The 20,446-nt window shown below is 62.3% G+C and overlaps 2 protein-coding genes across 3 annotated transcripts in view; one reads left to right on the top strand and one right to left on the bottom strand.

The window, feature by feature from the left end:
• CFAP99 (cilia and flagella associated protein 99) overlaps positions 1-2,243 on the bottom strand; it is a 57,450-nt gene extending 55,207 nt beyond the window's left edge. The window contains exon 1 of the mRNA XM_058301460.2: positions 2,138-2,243. The gene's annotated coding sequence lies outside the window, so the exon portion shown is untranslated. The remainder of the gene's footprint in view (positions 1-2,137) is intronic.
• Positions 2,244-2,722: 479 nt separating this feature from the next.
• ZFYVE28 (zinc finger FYVE-type containing 28) overlaps positions 2,723-20,446 on the top strand; it is a 124,587-nt gene continuing 106,863 nt past the window's right edge. For both annotated transcript variants that reach the window (XR_011649702.1, XM_058301470.2), the window contains exon 1: positions 2,723-2,815. Coding sequence is in view for 1 of the 2 variants with exons in the window: in XM_058301470.2 (XP_058157453.1) it covers positions 2,777-2,815 (39 nt within the window). In the remaining variant the exon portion in view is untranslated. The remainder of the gene's footprint in view (positions 2,816-20,446) is intronic.

The following is a 20,446-nucleotide window of genomic DNA, read 5'->3' on the forward strand; positions in this document are numbered from 1 at the left end:
CCAGAGACAAGCCCACCCAGTGCCTACCCTGAGTCTGGCTGAGGAAATAGCGGGGGGGCAGGAGCAGATTTTTCCAGGGAAGATGTCAGGGTGGAGTTTCGGACACCTGAGTTTGAGGGGACATCTGAGTGGGGCTGAGCAGGCCAGTGGGTCTGGAGTTTGGGGCCGGGTGCAGGCTGGAGAGTAAGTTTTGGACAGGTCAGGGAGGAAAAGGCTGGCACCGCGGGGACTCGCCCAAGGAGAGGGGTGGGTAGCGCGGCTTCCAAGGACTGGCCTCCCGGCCTCTGGGGCTGAGAAGTCGGGAGAAGAGGAGGCTCCAGGCAAGGAGATGGAGAGGCAGCAGCCAGGGAGAAGGAGAAGCCCTGCGGGCGACCCGCAGCCAGGCAGGGGAGGCCAGGGTGCCAGCGCGGACATGGCCGGCCGAGTCACCTGCGGCTGACTGTTCCCGTAGGAGGTGACGCTGGGACCCACTGTCCAGCAACGTCCAGGGCGGAGAGCCTCAGAGGTAACCGACCGGGACTGTGATTGCAGGGAGTCGGGGGCTCACGGCCAGAAGGGACCGGAGGCAGCCCTGGAGGTGTCTCGTTTTCCAGGGAGCTCGAGGGGGTGGGCAGGACCCATCAGGCGCTCAGCAAAGAGCACGAGCGGGGCTCAGGGGTGGCCCTGCCCGGACTCACACCGAGTCTGTATCAAGGGGGCCGTCACCTTCCTCTTCTGCCTCGACTTTTATTTATTTGAAAATTCTGTTTATTGGTACTTAGCGTGGTAAGACATATACCACCTGAAACTTCCCTTTTTAACCACGTGAGTGTACAACTTGCTGTGTTAATTCCACTCGGAATGCTGTGCTGCCATCACCCCAAACACACTCTGCACCCTTGAATGGTAACTCCCCGATGGCCTCCCCTCGGCCCACGGCCGCCTGGAGCTACTTTCTGTCTCTAGGAATTTGCATGTTCCAGTTATTTCCTGCAAAGGAGCTCAGAGCTCTCCCGGCTCCTGCCTCTGGCTTACGCCAGGACGCCTTCAAGGTTCATCCACGGCGCCCCGAGTCCCTGCCTCGCCTTGCATCTGTACATTTCGGTTCCTTGGAGGAAGGAGGGGTGCAAGGTGGCGCCCGGTGGGCGGCGGGAGGGCCAGGCTCCTGCGGGCGGGCACACCTGGCCCAGCGCCGGGCTCGCCTCCCCCAGTCGGGCGCCTCCCCCAGCCCGGTGCCTCGTCGTTTGCTCTCGTTTCTTCCCCTCTAAGGGGGAGTTTGAGGCGAGACAACGTATCCGTCGCAGCTCTGTGCTTGGCACCTACCAGGCGCTCGGATTTTGGTGACCGTTTTTATGGATCCAAATTAGGGCCCGCTTGGGGGAAGCGGCGCACAAGGGAGAGTCTCTTTTTTAAAAAAGCACGATTGACTGTGGCGAGACAGAAACAGACGACAAAATCCTTAGCATTCACGGGGGAGTGGGGAAAGGCCAAAGGTGGGGAGCCACGAGGTGGGGAGCCAAGAGATGGGGAGCCACGACGTGGGAAGCCAAAAGGTGGCGATGAGCCACGAGGTGGGGATGAGCCATGAGGTGGGGAGCCAAGAGATGGGGAGCAACGACATGGGGAGCCAAAGGTGGCGATGAGCCACGAGGTGATGAGCCACAAGATGAGCCACGAGGTGGGGAGCCACAAGATGAGCCACGAGGTGGGGAGCCAAGGGGTGGGGAGCCACGACGTGGGGAGCCACGGGGTGGGGAGCCAAGAGGTGGGGAGCCACGGGGTGGGGAGCCACGGGGTGGGGAGCCAAGAGGTGGGGAGCCACGGGGTGGGGAGCCAAGAGGTGGGGAGCCACGGGGTGGGGAGTCAAGAGGTGGGGAGCCACGGGGTGGGGAGCCAAGAAGTGGGGAGCCACGGAGTGGGGAGTCAAGAGGTGGGGAGCCACGGGGTGGGGAGCCAAAAGGTGGTGATGAGCCACGAGGTGGGGAGCCACGGGGTGGGGAGCCACGGGGTGGGGAGCCACGGGGTGGGGAGCCGAGGCCCGCCGAGGAGAGGCCGGGCGTGACGGGGCGGGCCTGCAGCCGCTGGGGGCAGGTGCGCCGAGGGCAGCTTCCCTAGCCCGGGCGCGGACCCCCGCCCCGGTTCGCTGCTCGCCGCGTACCTGCCGGGGGCTCCGCGGGCGCTGCCTGGCTGGGGACCTGGGGTCCTGGGGGCCGCGGGGGGACCGCGGGGGGACCGCAGCCCCGGCCCCTTCACCCGCGGTGGCCGCGGACCTCGCCGCGCGGGCGCCGTTGGGGCTCGTCGCCTAGCAACCGGCCGCGCGGGCGCCCCCGCGGAGGACTACAAGCCCCAGAGCGCCCCGCGCGCGCCCGCCGCGCCGCGCCCCGCCCCGCGCCCGCACGGCCCGCCGGGACGTGTAGTTTTCGGGCCCGCGGGGAGCGCCGTGATTGGGCGGCCCGGGGCGCCCCCACGCCCCGCGGCGAGCGGCGGGCTGGGGGCTCGCGGCGCGCTCGGCGCATGTGCGGCGGAGGCCGGCCGAGGCGCGGGCGTCGGGGAGCGGCGAGGAGCCGCGCGCCCCCCGCCCGCGTCCTTCCGCCCGGCCGCCCCCGGCTCGGAGGGGCCGCCCCGCGCACCTGCCGCGCACCTGCCGCGCACCTGCCGCCGCCGCCCGCCCCAGCCCCGGCTCCGCTCGCGCCCCGCGCCCCGGGCCCGGCCCCGGCCCGGCCTCCGCGCCGCCCCGCGCTCCGCAGCCGCCGCGGGAGGGCGAGGCCGCCCGCAGCCGGGCCGGGGCGGCGCGGCGATGATGAACAGGTTCCGCAAGTGGCTGTACAAGCCCAAGGTGAGCGCCCGCGCCCCGCGCCCCGCGCCTCTGCCCCCGGGCCGTCCCGCGCGCGGCCCCTCGCTGACCCTCGCTGACCCCGCGCCCCCTCCCTGGCCGCGCCGGCCGCGCCCTCCCCCCGCGGCACCCCCGCCCTCCGCGCCGCGACTTGGGTGGCCCTTCGCCGCCCGCCCCCCTCCTTGGCCCCGACCCTGCTTCTCGGCCCCCGGGGGGGGCGCGGGCTTTCCCTGCCCCTCTGCCCGCGGCCAGCGCCGCTCCTCCCTCGTCGCCCCAGGCCGGGCGGTCCCGGGGGGCCGTGCGCCTCTGGGCTGGTCCCCACCCGGCCCCGAGCTCTGGGCCCTGCCCGCGCATCCTGCAGCCCCCTCTCCTTCCCACTTCCAGGTTCCGGGGCAGCCCCTTCCCTCCCTGGTCCCCGCGGGGCCTGCGTCCCGAGCTGCGCCCCCTCCCGCTGTCCCGGCGCGTCCCCAGCTGCGCGCCCTCCCCAAGGCGGGGCAGACCCACGCCCGGGAGGCGGCGCGGCTCCCTCTCTGCCCTCGGCGCCCCTGCTCGCGCCGCGGGGTCGGGGTCCGGGCGGCGCGCGCCGCGCGCCTCGGTGGCTGCGCCAGTCGCACTGCGGGCGCCGCGTCCCCGCCGCCTGCCCCGGGCTCGCCCCGAGCGGCGACCCGCGGCTGAGATGGGGGCGCGCCGTGTGGAGCGCACCGCGACGTCCAGGGACGGCCCGCTGGGGGCCGGCGCCGCGGGAGGGGCCGACACGGGATACCGGGGGCACCGCGGCTCGCGTGGGGTCCCTGGGGCGGAGCCCGGCCAGACAGCGTGTCCCGAGCCTCGGGCGCCTCGGATCCCCGCGGCAGCCGCATTGGCTGCGGACCTGGGGAACCGACCCCTCCCGCAGCGACCCCTGCTCCGGCGCCCCTACTCCGGGGGCGCGCTCTTGGGGTGCATCTTTCATTCCGTCCCGGGCCGTCCTGGGCCGCGTTTCGGGGAGCAGTAGGTGGGTTTGGAAAGCCGGCACGCGCGCTTCCTGGCGCGAGCGCAGGGACCCCGAGGGCTGTGCTCCGTGGCCCTGGGAGGCAGGGCGCGCTGGGGCTGGGGGCTGACCGCCGGGCCGCCCTGGGCTTGCCGGGCGGTGACTCAGGGCCCCTCGAGCTGGCGGCCTGCGCTCCCGTCCCGATGCCCCCGTGCCCCGGGCAGCCGGCCACCCTGGCGCTGGGTGTGTCGGGGGCTCCGCGGGCGGCGCTCCCTCTGCGGGCCCTGGAAGGCCCGGTGCTCTGCCTCCTGCGGCCGCTGTGCGGGTCGCCCCTGTGCCCGCTGTATGCCCCACGGTGCCTTTTTTTGTGCGTGACTCTTGGTCAGCAGTTAAGGAGAAACCTAGGCTGCTTGTCCCAAGCTTCCTGGGTGGGCAGCAGCGTTTCCCCCCGATGGTGGCAGGGCCGGGCAGTGGGACTCTGTCACAGATGGAGCGCGATTCCAGGCTCTCCTGGTAAACACTAGTGGGGCTTCCCAGCCGCCGTCCAGGGCTGGCAGAGACCACCCCGAGGGGCCTCTTTCCAGGGTCTCCCCTTCACTGCCCGGAGAGAAGGGAAAGGAATGGCGCAGGGCTCAGGACACGGCCGCGGCGCGCCCGTGTGTCAGTTCAGGTGAACGGCTTTGCACGTGGAAACATTCGCCTACAGAATCTGGACCCGTTTGCCCTCCGCAGGGGCTGCTGCCCCCCAGGCGGCTCCAGGGCTGCAGCGCCCAGGGCGGGGGGCGCGGGCGTGAGCGGCAGAGCCTCGTGCTGGAGAGGGGCAGCCAGGCGGAGCCCTCCCTTTCTTCCCTGGCCCGCCTGTGGATCGGCACGCTTTGGCCCTGGGCTGGCGGCAGCTGCGCCCCCCGCCGCTGCGCCCCCGGTCCCCGGGCGGGGCGCCCTGCCGCCTGCCCCAGCCCCGCCGGCGCCTCCATTCAGGGTCCGTGTCTGGAGCTGAGTATCTTGCTCATCTGCAGGGCGGGCGTGGGCTAGGTCACCCTGTAGCTATGTCAGCTCAGTGTTTTGCTTCAGGTTATGACCTGAACTGGGGGGAGGTTGTTGCCTGCAGTTAGGATTGTTTTTGTTTGTTTTTTGGACATAGAGATTCGCATCGTAAATCTATGCTTTGGCTTAAAACCCAGCTCTGAGCTGATTGTTCATCACGCTGTCGTAGAAAACACTACGAAACCAAAAATATTACTCGTCGTTCCTATAGTTCTAAAAAAGGATCGGAGGTGCTTCAGAGAGTCTTCTATGACATTTAAAAGTTTTGATGTGTCAATCATTAATAACTACTTAAGTTGAGTAAAAAAATATCTCCTGTATAACGCAATGCCGTGCAATGCCATGTAATGCATTTTAGCATTAAAAGGAAATTAGAAAATTATTGTATATTCACTCATTTCTTATAAATTGGTATTTTAAATCCCAGTATGAGTTTACTCGGTGTAAAGTGTTCAGGTCTTGTTAAATGCTGACTCCAAAACGGTGCAGTCCTTGGTGGATGCTGGTGAAATCGGGTTTTGCTTTTCTTAACGTAAAGCCCACCCCAGGGAGAGGTGCTGCTTTGAGGATGATGGAAAGTTTAGGAACAGCGCTTCTTGTTTGAAGCTCACGTGTCCATGTCTGTGTGTCTTGTTTGGTTTCAAGTTCCTCACTCGATGGACTGGGAAGAAGCCCCCGAGGGCCGGGCAGCAGCGCTGAAATCCCGGCCAGGGCAGGGACCGCGGCCCCGAGATTCCTCGTCCACTGTCAAAGGGCGTTTTAAGGACAGTCCAGGATGAGTTGGCGTTTTCCACCCTGGAGGCAGAAGTGACCCGCGGCTGGGCGACGCGGCTGGCGGCTGCCGCCTGGCCTCGGCCTCGCGCTGCACGCAGCACCCCCTCTTCTGCACCCCAGCACTCCCTGTCCCCTGCCCGTGGGGGAAGGCTCCTCATAAGGAAGGGGCTCCGGGCGCTTCCTGTGAATGCTCCGGCTGCAGGGAGCGTGAAGTGGCCGTGAGCCCGCCGGGCCTGCCGGCCGAGCGCTTCGTAAAGGAAGGGTCCCCAGCGCGCGGTCTGGGCGCAGGCTGGGGCGGGCGTTCCGCAGAGCCTGCAGAACTGTTGCTAGCCCAGCCTGCGGGGGGCCGGGCCAGCGCCTGGGGGGCAGTGGCCTGGAAGGGCAGGGGCAGGGGCAGGGGCCGGCGGGGCCGTGATGCATTCCCCCCGCAGGCGCCATGGTCCTCCCCCCACCCCCCCCCCCATGGATGGCCGGGGGCGGGTGACTTCTAGAAACAGCCGTGAGTCAGCAAAACCCCGAGGCAGGAGCGCTGCGAGGCAGTGGGGGTGGCAGCGAGCATCCTCTTCCTAGCACCCGGGTGGCCCCGGGACCTGGCCGGGAGAGTGGCCTTGGGCAGGGGGCGTCCCTGGCACCCTGCTCTGCTTGGGGGACGAGCTGCCGTCCCCCTCGTGCTCAGCCGGGCGCCTGTGCCAGGGGCAGCCGCTGTGCCCGGCGCTCAGAATCTGATACTAACTACCGGCCAGTCCACCAGTGCCCAGTAGCCGAGCTAAGGGCCGAGACGCAGCCCGCCTCTGAGGTGTTGTCCTGATTGCGGTTTGTGGCCCCGCTTCATGCGGGGTGCGTTCCGGGCATCTCTGCCGCCCTGCGGAGGTGAGCAACCTAAGGGCGCCTCGGTGCGTGGCTCGAGCCGCCGTGGACTCCTCCACCCCAGGAAGCTGGCCTTGGGCGTGGGCAGATGCTCCCCGAGGACCCCCCAGAGGCTTAATGCCCCCCGCAGCTTTGCTGTGCAGCCGCGGTCCTCCAGGGCGTGCCGTGGGCGCGATAACCGGCTCGACCCCAGTTCAAGTGAAAACACGCACCCAGGGTGTTCCCAGCTTCTCCTTGTCCTGACCCTTGCTGCCTGCTGCGGCTGACGTGTCTAAAACTCCGTGCCGTTGTCTCATTGCCTTGGGCCATTGTCACAAGTGACCCAAGCTGGGGGGCTGCAAACGGCAGGTGTTTTCCAGAGGTGCCCCCCTGGGCAGGGCCGGGCTGCCCCCCCTCTGGAGGTGGCTTCCTGGCCTCCCCCGGCCTCGTGGCTCTGTGGCTCGTGGCCGCAGGGCTCCAAGCTCTGCCTCCGGCACCACGTGGCCATCCCCCCGGTGTGTCTGTGTCCCAGGACACCAGCCGTGCGCCTTAGGGTCCACCTCACCTTAGCTGACCGTGGCCGCCAAGGCCCTTTTCCTTTCAAACACGCGTATTCTCAGGTTCGAGGTTGTCGTGAATTTTGGGGGGACCCTGCTCACCCCCGCACACCAAGCCAGGGCAGCAGGGCCTTCCGGGTGGGGACCGGGGAGAGACTCCTTGCACTCCCTCCCCCGCCCTGTGCCTCAGTTTCCCTCTCTGTCCAGCGGCGGCGGTGGAACGCGCCTCGTGGAATTGCGGGGCGCCTCTGTAAAGTTTCCACGGTCGTGGTGTGAAGAACGACAGCGCGCCCGAGGGCATGGGCTCGTTCTGGACACGGGCACCGGCTGTGGAGGGGTCAGCACCGGCGCTTCCTGGAGCCCCAGAGGCACCGAGGCTTCCGGTTTGGCAGATGCACCGTGTGAGGAGCGGGCTCGGGCCCCTCAGGCCTCCGTGCCCATTCCTCGGCCCCCCCCCCCCCCCCGGGACCCGGGGCAGGGGTCCAGGGCCGCGGGGCTGGGACCTGAACGGCAGCTTGGCGTGAGGCCCCCGCCCCCCCGCTGACCCGCACTGCGCGGCGACACGCCGCCCGCGGCCCTGGGGCTTTACAGGCGGGGGCTCGGGTGCCACACGGGTCGCGGCAGGAAGAGGCGGCGCTGGAATTCGAACTCAGGCCTGTCTGGCCGCGGAGCTGGACCCCGCCGGCCCAGACGTCCCGGGGAGCAGGTCGGCCACCGCCCTCTCCCAAGAAGGAGCCGCAGCTGCCACCGGCTGTCGCTCCCGTGCTTTCCACCGGGGAATTGCAGATACTCAGGTGGAGAAGAAGTTCAGGGCTCTGGAGGAGGGACAGGAACGAGTGTTGTTTTTTTAAACGGATCTGAATAGATTCAGCGGAAGCAGAAGGGAACGTTTTACATTATGGTGATTTATGTGGCGTCGTCGGGCAGAGGCACAGAAAGCCTCTCCCTGTGCAGGCGCGCCCCAGCTCCCCCGCGCCGCTTTGTTTTCCTGCTGGGGAGTCGGCAGGGGGTGGGGGGCGCTCGCTAAGAGCCTCGGGGCTCTCTAGGGGGGCCTGAGGGCCTGCCCACAGCGGGGTTCGTGCCCCAACGTCCCCCAGGCTGGCCGGGGCCGGTCCTTCCCCCGCGGTTCTCACAGAGCGGGGCCGCGCGCCCGACCCGGGCATGGTGCTTTGGGGCAGTCATTTTCCCTCTGGGTTTCAGGGATTTTTTCTATTTTTTTTGTAAATGTTACTGGGTTTCAGGTTTTGAGAATGTTTCCAACTGTTTTGAGGGATACCGTAATTATTATTATTATTTTAAAGATTTATTTTTTAATTATTACTCTCCCCTTCCCTCTCCCCAGTTGTCTGCTCTCTGTGTCCATTCACTGTGTGTTCCTCTGTGACCGCTTCTATCCTTATCAGTGGCACGGGAATCTGTGTTTCTTTTTGTTGCGTCATCTTGCTGTGTCAGCTCTCCGTGTGTGCGGTGCCATTCCTGGGCAGGCTGCACTTTCTTTCACACTGGGCAGCTCTCCTTACGGGGCGCGCTCCTTGCGCATGGGACTTCCCTACATGGGGGACACCACTGCGTGGCAGGGCACTCCTTGTGCGCATCAGCACTGCGCATGGGCCAGCTCCACACGGGTCAAGGAGGCCCGGGGTTTGAACCGCGGACCTCCCATGTGGTAGACGGACGCCCTAACCACTGGGCCAAGTCTGCCTCCCCGTAATTATTTTTAAAAAGGCCCAAAGCGGAATGGATTTTACTTAGGTCTAGGTACATTTCAGAGTCGCAGCACTTTTTGGAGAGGCTGTTCAGCATCAGGTGAAGGGTGCTCTGCTGCGCGAGGTACGTGGTCGCCCGGCCCCACTTCCAGGCCCGCGGGAGCCCCCCTGCCGAGCCGTGTCCTGCTCGCCTCTCGAGAGGATTCCAGAAGCTCCTCCCTCCAGGACGCTCCTGCCAGCCCCCCGCGCCCGCCAACCCCACTGCGCCCGCCAACCCCGCTGCGCCGCAGTGGGGCCTCCTGGGCGCTGGGGAAGCCGCGCTGAAGGAATCAGCGGGTCTGGGATTGGGTCGCGAGAGGCCGATCCCGTCAAGTCCCTGACCCCAGCCCGAGCCCATGGCACAGGGCCCGCGCATGTCGCCGCACTCCGCCACCCGCACGTGCCCAGCGCCGGCCTCCGCGCCCTGGCAGCCTGGCCGTGGCCGCAGCAGGGGTTGCAGGGGTGAGGCTGCGCGCAGCACGGGAAGGGGGAGCCCGCGAAGATCTGCAGGCGCGCTGGAGGCGGGGGCTGGGGCCGCTGGCTGGGGCGGGGGGACCTCCCCCCAGGCTGTCCGTGCGGGGGGCTCACTGTGGGGTCGACGCTGCTCTTTGGGGCTCCCTCCCGGCCTGCCGGGAGGCCGCTTGGAGGGTGAGGGCTGGAGGCTGGGCAGCGAGAACGCCGTGGCCGTGGCTGTGCTGAGAGCGTGGCGGTCAATGACAACGGGAGGAAAGAAGTGGCCCCGGGCCCGGGGTGGGAGGAGCTGGGTGGGATCTGCCGGGGGCCCAGATGGGGGTGAGGAGGGGAGGGCGCGGCTGGGTGCTGCTGGGAGCCGGGGCCGGCTTTGAACTGATGCTTCTAAGGTGTCCGTGGAACGGCCGTGGGGTTTGGGGGAGAGGACAGTGGACCGGGGACCCCAATTCCAGCCACGTGGAGGGCCGAGTGAAGGTGACGTCTGGCTGCCAGGATGCCCCAGAGCTCGGCGCTGGCTGCCTGGGTTCTGGGTGGGTGTGGCCGGCCGGGTGCTGGCTCCACTGCCCGGTCCACGGGTGCTGGGCTGGGCGGGGGGCTCGTGTGCCGTCGGCTGGGCCCTCCTCCGTGGTCCCCTGTCCGCAAGGAGGCTGAGTCCAGGGCCTTCGCTGGGGGGTCTCCAGGCAGGCGGAGAGTGGGCCCGGCTCCGAGGTCACAGTCATTTCTGCTGTAGCCGGGGGGGGCCACGTCCAGGGCAGGGGCGGCCGGCTCCGCTTCCCAGGGAGGGAGCAGCTGGGTCACGTTGCCAAGGATGTGCCTGGGGGTGCCTGCTCGGGGCGCTGCGTGCCGGCCTGGCGGCCCCTGGGAGGCGCAGAGCATGGGGCGTGTGCTGGGGGCGTGGGGTCCAGCGCTGGGCAAGGGGCTTTCCGTGTGCCTTGGGGGTGGGCCCAGGACAACACCCGCTCCAGTTCAGCCCGGCGGGGGCTCAAGTCGCCGGGGCACCCGGGAGATAATGGGCAAAGCCGTCCTGCGGGGACTGTGAGCGCCGAAGGGGCGTTCACCGAGAAAGTTTCAAAACACACGGGAAAGGGGTTTGCCACGAGCAAGAATCAGCAAACAAGACAAGGGTGCATGCGGGGCCGATGGGGCCCTGGGAGAGGCTCCAGCACGCACCTGTTTACAGCCATTCTAGAGAAGGAGGAGCGGGAACCACGAGGGAAACCACGGCCCTCTAAGCCACGAGCCGAGGAGGACTAGGAACTGGAAGGATGGTGACGGCATGACCATGTGCCCACGCTCTCACACACACACACACGGCCATGCCGTGGATGCGTGACCACGTGCACACACACAGTCACGCCGTGGACGCGCGACCACGTGCACACTCACACGGCCACGCCATGGACCTGTGACCACACGCACACACACACGGCCACGCCGTGGACGCGCGACCATGTGCTCACACGCACACACGGCCACACTGTGGACGTGCCACCATGTGCTCACACTCACATGGCCACACCGTGGATGCACGACCACATGCTCACACATGGCCACGCCATGGACCTGTGACCACACGCTCACACACACGGCCACGCCGTGGATGCGCGACCACGTGCTCACACGCACACACGGCCACACCGTGGATTCACAACCACATGCTCGCACATGGCCACGCCGTGGATGTGCAACCACACACTCACACACGCAGCTATGCCATGGACACACGACCACGCACTCACACTCAACGCTCACACAGCCACGCTGTGGACACACGACTGCCGAGGTCAGTGATGTGCAAGTTGTCAGCGTTCAGCACAGAGGAATAAAGAGAAATTGGGGGAAGCGGATTTGGCTCAATGGATAGAGCACCCAGCTACCATGTGGGAGGTCCAGGGTTCAAACCCAGGCTTCCTAACCCGTGTAGAGCTGGCCCATGCGCAGTGCTGATGTGCACAAGGAGTGCTGTGCCATGCAGGGGTGTCCCCCACGTAGGGGAGCCCCACGCGCAAGGAGTGCGCCCTGCAAGGAGAGCCGCCCAGCGCGAAAGAAAGTGCAGCCTGGCCGGGAGTGGCACCGCACACATGGAGAGCTGATGCAGCAAGATGACACAGCAAATAGAGACACAGATTCCTGGTGCTGCTGACAAGAATACAAGCGGACACAGAAGAACACACAGCAGATGGATACAGAGAGCAGACAAAGGGGGCAGAGAGAGCAGAGAAATGAAAATAAATCTTAAAAAAAAAAAAAAAGAAATTGGAAGAGAGAGCCTGAGACCCAGAGGACGGACGGGAGAGCCCAAGTGTAGCTGATGGGGTTTCCGGAAGTGAGACTGGAGAGGGGAGGCGGTTTTCAGAGCTCGTGGCTGAGAATCTTCCTGGGTTGGGGAAGGTTCAGGAGATGCCAGCCCCGAGCGGAACGCAGGCTCCTCGGTACCCAGCCGGCCGCAGCGGGGGACAGAGTGCCCGTCTCCGAGGCCCGCTGGGAGGGCCAGAGACGGCGCACATCTGCCCTCAGCGGCGAGGCCGGGCCGGGAGCTGCGTCTCCGAGCAGGTTTCTGGGCTTGGTGGTGTGTCACCCGGGAGAGCGCATCGAAAGGCGGTTTGGATGGAGACAAAAAGCAGCCGCCCCCAAACCCCTGCTGGAGAAGTGCCGGGAAACATATTCCAAAGGGAGCGCGCAGGCGGAGGGAGTGGGAGGCGAGAAGCAGGGGTGCGGGGTGGGTGGGGCCGCGCGGACCTCCGTGCGAGCGGGGCGGTGAGGAGCGGGGCGGAGAGGGCGGCTTGGCAGGAGCCTCAGAGGCCCCGGGTGGGAACGCTGGACGGCAGGGGCCGGAGGGGGAGGGCGTCAGAGCTAGCTGTGGGGCCGCGGAGGTGTGGGGGTGCTGGCTTAGCTTCAGCCGTTGGGCTGAGAGCTGAGTTCACACAGGGTGAGCACGAGAGCAAGACAGGACGGGAAAAGGGGTAGAGGAGGATAACAAGGTGGAACCAGCCCAGCGGAACGCAGGAAAGGGGGCGGGGGAAGAGGCAAAGCAAAATGCACGGGAGATTGTTAAAAAGGGAGCCAGTGTGACTCTGTGGTTGAGCACCGGCTTCCCACATACAAGGTCCCAGGTTCAATTCCCTGCTCTGATACTTCCAAAAAAAATTTTTTTTTTAAAGCAAAGAAAAAGCTCTAGGGAAGCAGCTGTGGTTCAATCAGCTGGGCTCCCGTCTACCACATGGGAGGCCCTGGGTTCACGTCCCGGGGCCTCCTTGTGAAGGGAGGTTCACCCGCACGCCGTGCAGAGCCACGCAGCCTGCAAAGCGCCGCCGAGAGCTGCCAGCCTGCAAGCACCGCGGAGAGCTGACTCAGCAAGGTGACACGACAAAAAGGGAGACAAGCAAAAACAGAAGAGCACGCAGCGAGTGGACAGAGAGAGCAGACGACAAGCAAAAAGCCACAAGGGGGGAGACATAAAAATAAACACAGACACAGAAGAATGCACAGAATGGACGGAGAAAGCAGATAGCAAGCAAGGCGCAAGGGGGGGGTGGGAATAAAAAGAAAATAAAGCTATAGAAATGGTTGCAGCTGTACCTGTAGCCGCAGTAAACGCAAACGGGGATCAGCTGCTGCTCCGAGGTGGACGCTGGGGGGATTTAAACGGCCCGGTGTGTCCTGGCCACGGGACCTGGCCACGAAACAGCATCTGCAGAGCGGTCGAAGGGCCGGGAACAGGCCGGCTGAGGGACGGCCAGCCCAGAGCGAGGGCCCGTCTGTCGGGGCGTTAGGCCGGTGACTGCCTCCTGGTTCTGCTCGTGCTGCGACGGCAGCAGGTTTTCCTGCAGGGCAGGGAGCCCGGGGCCACGTGTGGCCTCCTGCCCGTGGGCCCCGGGAGGCAGGCTGGAGATTCGCCCACAGAGGGTTGGTGTGGGTGTCGGGGTCGAGTCGCCCCCCGGGAGCTGGGCCAAGCCCCAGCCCCACCCCGTGGACCCTGGCTGAGGCTCCGGGCCAAGGTGAGGCTCTCGGGGTGCCTGCTCGGACGGACCTGAACCCCCAAACCCGGCTCCCATGAGTGGAGGAAATTCAGACGCAGCCCGAAGGACGCAGGGGGCCGAGAGGGAGGCAGATCTCCGCGTCGCGGGGGCAGGGGCGCAAGCTGGGGTCCTTGGGGGCGCAGTGAGCCAGCACTGCGACGCCCGGGCCCCAGGAGAAAGCATGGCCCGTGGAGGCCGCCGCACTGGACGCCCGGCCCCCAAACCACGGGACGGTACCTCCCCGTCTAAGCCAAGCCCTTGGGGGGTATTTGTCACAGTGGCGCGGCAAACCGAGACAGGAGGCTGTTGGGGAAGGAATGGGGTGCAGGAGGCAGGACGGGCAGGGGGAGAAGCTGGGCCGCGGCGGGGTCACAACTGAGGCCCCAGCTGTTGCCGGGGGCGTGGAGACCGGCCTGGCCCTTCGGCGTGGCCTTGGGTGGAGGCCGCGCCCTGGGCGGGCGGTCCTGGAGAGCATCGGACAGGGCCTCACCGCGCCCCCTTGCATCCGCCTCTGCGCCCCGGTCCCACCTTCTCGCCTCCGTGCTGCCGCCTCGTGCCGTGCCGCGGCCGTGCGCTGACCGCTTGGTCCCCTGCGCCGACCGGGCGCCTCAGGAGGGGCCATGGCTGCCCGACCCCAGGAGGTGCGTCGTGAGCACTGGCCAGCGGGTGCTGGCGTCGCGCCCATTAGAGGTGGCCGTCCCTGCTTTCTCCCGAATGTCCCCGACTGCGGACACGAGGCCCCTCTGTGTTTGAGGAGGGGGTGACGGCATGCGGGGGCCGCTGCCCGCGGACGGGATCCTCAAACGTGGAGGACGCCTCGGCCCCAGCACGTTTCCTCTCCATGGACGTTGTTTCGTGCTGTCGGTGAGTTTAGACTTTTCTGTTCGATTAGAAATGAAGACGTCGCGGGCAGCGACCCCTGCCAAGGCGGGTCCAGGTTCCAGAGGCCCTGTCCTCGGGGGCCCCCTCGTAGCCTGGAGGCTGCGCAGCGCTGGTGGGGTTGTGCGTGGGTGGGCAACTCGGCGGGCCCCGGCTGCTGAGCTGCACGCGCCCAGGAACGGTTGGCCCTGCCCGGCCCCTGGACGTGACCCCCGCGCCCTGGGCTGCAAGCCCCCTAAGGCCGTCCTCCTGGGGCCACGCCAGGTCGTGTGGGTCATGGGGGGCCACGGGGATCGGCGTCACCCCTGGAGGGACCGGAGGCTGACAGAGGGCAGCCGGGGGCGGCCCACAGGTCTGTGCATGACCTCGGGGGCGGCCCTGTCCACGCGGGCCAGGCAGAACCTCCCACCGGCCCCTCCGTGCGGGCTGCGCGCATCATCGCTGGAAGATTTATTTATTTCTCCCCCCCTGCCCCCGTTGTCTGCTCTTTCTGTCCATTTGCTGTGTGTTCTTCTGTGTCCACTTGCATTGTCAGGCGGCGCTGGGAAACTGCGACTCTTTTTGTTGAATCATTTTGCTGTGTCAGCTCTCTGTGCGTGCGGTACCATTCCTGGGCAGGCTGCACGTTCTTTCACACTGGGCGGCTCTCCTTACGGGGCACGCTCCTTGTGCGTGGGGCTCCCCTATGCGGGGACACCCCTGCGTGGCACGGCACTCCTTGCGCGCTTCAGCACTGCACACGGGCCAGCTGCACACGGGTCAAGGAGGCCCGGGGTTTGAACCCTGAACCTCCCATGTGGTAGACGGACGCCCTATCCGTTGAGCCACGTCCGCCTCCCTGTGTGTCTTGTAACTGAGGGGACGGTCACGCTTTGTGGACTGCGCGGGGTACTGGTGTTCCGTTGTCCTCCGTGTCTCGCTCTCTGGCTTCGAGGCTGTCATCCCCTGAAGGGACACCGTGGTCCCCAGGCCGCGGTCTGCCCCTGGCCCAGGTGGCGCTCACCCTCCTCCGGCCTCTGCGGGTTTGTCCACTGCAGCATCTCATGTGGAAGGAGCCACGCAGCATGTCCCCGCGTGCCCGGCCCCTTGCTCGGCACGACGGCCCCCAGGCCCGCCCCGCTGCCCACGGCCTGCATGTTGCGGTGCTGGTCCCCGCGTGCACCCGCCCGCTGGTGCGCATGGGGCTGCTTCCGCCTTGCGCGTGGGGACAACAGCTGTGACCCTGTGCCCGTCTCATGCCACACGTCTCCGTCCTCGTGGGTGGCACCCGGGCGGGGCCGTGGAGACTCACGGCCGTTTCCCGTCGTGGTTCTTGACGCGGAGCGTGGCCGCCGAGCAGGGCAGGGCGTGCGCCGCGGGGCTCGCGGGGGCCGGTCGCCGTGCCGCGCCTTCTGGGGGTGAGCAGGGCGTTCCGCCGGGACCCGCTGCCCCCTGAGGCGGGGCTCGTCCCCCGAGGCCTGGCTCGCCGTGGCCGTGGCCGTGGCCCCTCCGTGGGCAGTGCTGCTGTCTTGAGGGTCTCCTGGGTCAACCGTCTCCCTGGTGGAGGCGCACATGCCGCTTTCCAAAGCCGCCCATGACGTGGCAACCGGGTGCCCTGGGTGGGGCGCAGTGGGACCCTCTCCTGTCCCAGCCCCCTCCTCAGCGCTCCAGCTGCCGAGAGTGTGGGGGCTCAGCCAGCGGAAGGGGGTTGTCCAGTGGAAGAGAGGCACTGTGGGGCGGCGGAGGACAGTGTCTGATGGTGGAGGAAGTGCCAGGGAGAAGTGCCAGGGAGGTGGAGGAAGTGCCAGGGAGAAGGGGGCAGTGTCTGGTGATGGAGGCAGCGCAGAGCAGTGTCTGATGGTGGAGATTGTTCAGGGTGGTGGGGCGTAGTGTCTGGTGGTAGAGGAAGAACAGGGTAGTGTCTGATGGTGGAGGCAATAGGGGGCAGTGTGAGTCCATGTCTGATGGTGGAGGCAGTACAGGCCAGTGGAGGTCTATGTCTAATGGTGGAGGCAGGGCGGGGCAGTGTAAGTCCACGTCTGATGGTGGAGGCAGTGCAGGGTGGTGGGGGGCAGTGTTGGTGGTGGAGGAAGTGCCAGGTAGAAGGGGGCAGTGTCTGATGGTGGAGGCAGTGCAGGGTGGTGGGGGGCAGTGTCTGATGGTGGAGGCAGTGCAGGCAGTGTCTGACGGTGGAGGCGGCGCGGGGCCTGGGGCCGTGTCTGACGGCGGGGGCTGCGCAGGACAGGGTCTGGTGGGAAGGAGCGCTGCCCTGCCAGCACCTGGACTTGAGCGCGGTGAGCCAGGCAGGAGTCTTACCTGCAGAACTGTGGAGTAAGTTGGTGTTTAAACCACCAGGCTGGGGTCACTTGTCCCGCGGCAGCAGGGAGCTAATACACCCTCCAGGTCAGGTGCCCGCGCAGGGGACGCGAGGGTGTCCACGGACACGCGGGAACTAACGACTCCCCACGCGCCTTTTCGCCTGTGACCCGCCTCCCTCCAAGGGCCCCCCGCCCCAGTTGTAAGCTGGTGTGAAGCTGCGTAGTGTTTGAAAGAGGAAAGCGCTCCGTGTGGAGGCCGGTCCTGTGGGTAGCGGGAGGGCCGGGGTCTGAGGGCCGCGGGCCAGGTGGCCGCCGTCACTGCCGTCGGGGGTCAGTGGTCTCCTTCGGGAGAGGCCCTGCCTGCGCCCCCCTCCCAGCCGGGCGACACCGCCGGCGTGTGGAGCTGGACCTGGAAGGGGTCGCCCCCTCCTGTCCTCTCTCTCCTTTGAATTCCGGACCCATCTCCCAGGACGTCCTTCTCGGCTTTTCTGTCAGTTCTGTCAGCGCAGGTGCACGAGGCTCGGCTCTCGTGAAGCCCCCGTGCCGGGAAGGTTCCGGAAGGTTCCGGGAGCCCGTGGGCGCCGAGAGCTGGGCAGGGGCTACCGAGGCCTGGGGGTGCCTCCTCTGCCGACCTCCCTGGAGTTCTAGAAGAGCCCAGCGAAGGGCGGGAAGGCACAGACGATGCATGGAGAGCGCGAAATGTAGGTGCCTCACGAGCGTGTGAGGAGAGGGACAGCGGAGCACGAGAGGGTCTTAGGAACGACCGGGAATTGAGGTGCCGTCCAGCCGGACCTGCCCAGAGGGGCTGGCTCTGAACCACCTCTCCCCCGAATTACACGATGGGAGGTATTGTTGAAAAAATGGCCTTACATCCGTGTTCCCCTCTTTATTTTTTTGAAAGCCCTGCCTATTTTACACTTTTTAGTACCTTTTTCTTTGTCGTTTTGTTTTGCTTATTCTTTTCTTAAAAAAATTATTGAAGTATATCAGTCATACATAAATTATAAGTGTATAGTAATAGTTGTGGGGAAGTGGACTTGGCCCAGTGGTTAGGGCGTCCGCCTACCACATGGGAGGTCCGCGGTTCAAACCCCGGGGCCTCCTTGACCCGTGTGGAGCTGGCCCATGCGCAGTGCTGATGCACATAATGAGTGCCCTGCCACACAGGGGCGTCCCCGTGTAGGGGAGTCCCACGCGCAAGGAGTGCACCCCGTAAGGAGAGCCGCCCAGTGCGAAAGAAAGTGCAGCCTGCTCAGGAATGGTGCTGCACCCACGGAGAGCTGATGCAGCAAGATGATGCAACAAAAAGAAACACAGATTCCCGTGCCACTGACAACAACAGAAGTGGACAAAGAAGACGCAGCAAATAGACACAGAGAACAGACAACCAGGGTTGGTGGGGGGGGAAGGGGAGAGAAATAAATAAATAAATAAATCTTTAAAAAAGAAGTTGTGAACTTACAAAACAAACATACATAGCATTGTACAGGATTCTAATACCTCACCCTACCACTGATACCTTGCATTGCTGTGAAACATTTTTAACTAATGATTAAAAAGCATCCTCAAAATATTACTAGTAACCAAAATATTTTTCCCTTAACCCACCCTATTATTATTTTTGTATCATTTTCATGAACATACATAAACAATAAGTGTATAATAAAAGTTGTGAACATATAAAGCAAACATGTATAACATCATACAGGGGTCCCATACATCAACCCATCACCAACACGTTGCATTGTCGTGAGACATTTGTTATAAGTTATGAAAGAACACTGTCAAAATCTTACTACTATCTATAGTCCTTATCTTACATTTGGTGTATTTTTCCTCCAATCCACCCTATTATTATTTTTTAAATATATTTTTGTGAGAGAAGTTGTAAACTTACAAACAATCCTGCACATGGGCAGAATTCCCATACAACACCCCTCTATCAACACACCACACTGTGGTGGAACATTTGTTACAGATTATGAGATAATATCAGATTATTACCAGGTCCATAGTGTACATTTGGCACACTTTTCCCATACTCACTCATTATCAACACAGCACATCGTTGGCATAGATGCAGGAATATTACATTACTGCTGTTAACCACAGCCATAGGTCACTCCAGTTGTATTTTTCCCATGTTTCTCCACATTCCCGCCACCCTGCAATAGTGATGTATTTCTGCACTAGCTCACAAAGGACACTCTTGCATCTGTGCCATCAACCACAATTCTCATCCACCTCTGGGTTTACTGTGCTGTTCAGTCCCTAGATTATTCTCTAGCATTCTGTCGATTGGCATTTACATCCCTAGACTACCATTTTCAGCCACATCCTCATTTATAAACCAGCTATTACTCACTATAATGTTACCATCCACTCTATACATTTCCACACTTTTACGGGAAAGCTAATTAAGACTTCTTCATACATTAAACATCAGTATTCTATCTCAGTCCTCCTCTTACCTCCTTTAAGAATCCACTGCCTACCACCAAGGCTTAGAGATATTTTCCTACAATTTATTCTAGAAGCTTTATGATTCTTGCTTTTATATTTAGGTTTTTGATCCATTTTGACTTAATTTTTGGATAAGGTATGAGATAGGGGTCCTCTTTCCTTCTTTTGGCTATGGATATCCAGTTCTCTCAGCACCATTTGTTGAATGGACTGTTCTACCCGAGCTGTGTGGGTTTGACAGGCTAGTCAAAAATCACTTGACCATACACGTGAGGGTCTGTTTCTGAACCATCACTTTGGTTCCATTGGTCTATGTGTCTGTCTTTATGCCAGTACCTTGATGTTTTAACCACTGGAGTTAGGTAATATGATTTAAAGTCCAGAAATGAGAGTCCTCCAACTCCACTTTTCCTTTTTCAGATATTTCTGGCTTTTCAGGACCCCTTACCCTTCCAAATAAATTTGACAGTCATGTTTTCCATTTATTTAAAAAGTGCTGGGGGAATTTTTATTGGGATTGTATAAAATCTGTGTATCAATTTGAGTAGAATTGATATCTTAATGATATTTAGTCTTCCAATCTGTGAGCATGGAGTGTTCTTCCAATTATTTAGGTCTTTTTATTTTATTCTATCAATAGTAATCGTTTTCTGAATACAAGTACTTTACATAGTTGGTTAAGTTTTTTCCTGAATATTTGGGTTTTATCTGTCAAATTTTGTTTTCACCATTTTTGACACTTTTAGTTACTTTTACTCATAGAATTTTCATTTCTAGACTCTCTTCCAGGTCACTCTCTCCTGTCTTTTCTTTTCAGGCTGTAGCACACCTTTTAGTATTTCCTGTAAAGCTGGTCTCTTGGTTAATACTCATTTTCTGTTTATCTGTGAATATTCTAAACTCACCCACATTTTTGAAAGACAGTCTTGCTGGATATAAGATTCTTGGCTGGAAGTTTTTCTCTTGTAGTATCTTAAATGTGTCATATCACTGTCTTCTTGCCTCCAGGATTTCTAATGACAAATTGGCATTTAATCTTACTGGGTATCCTATATATGTTAAGCATTGCTTTTTTCTTGCTGCTTTCAGAATGCTCTCTTTGTCTGTGGCATTTGACATTCTGATTAGTATGTGTCTCAGAGTTGGTCTATTTGGATTTATTCAGATGGGAGTAAGTTGTGCTTCTCGGACACAGATATCTATGTCCTTCAGTAGGGGTGGGGAATTTTCTAACATTATTTCTTCACATATTCCTTCTGCCTCTTTTCCCTTCTCTTCTCCTTCTGGGACACCCATGACTTGTATATTTGCACATCTCTTGCTGTCATTTAGTTCCTGGAGACCTTGTTCAATTTTTTCCTTTTTTTTTTTTTTAATCTGTTATTTTTGTATGTTCACTTTTGGAGGCCATTTCTTCAAGCTCACCAATCCTTTCTTTTGCCTCCTCAAATCTGCTATTATGTGATTCCATTCTGTTTTTTTTTTTTTAAAGATTTATTTATTTATTTAATTCCCCCCCTCCGCCCCCGGTTGTCTGTTCTCTGTGTCTATTTGCTGCGTCTTGTTTCT

Source organism: Dasypus novemcinctus, chromosome 1, assembly GCF_030445035.2.
Source record: "Dasypus novemcinctus isolate mDasNov1 chromosome 1, mDasNov1.1.hap2, whole genome shotgun sequence".
Lineage (NCBI taxonomy): Eukaryota > Metazoa > Chordata > Mammalia > Cingulata > Dasypodidae > Dasypus > Dasypus novemcinctus.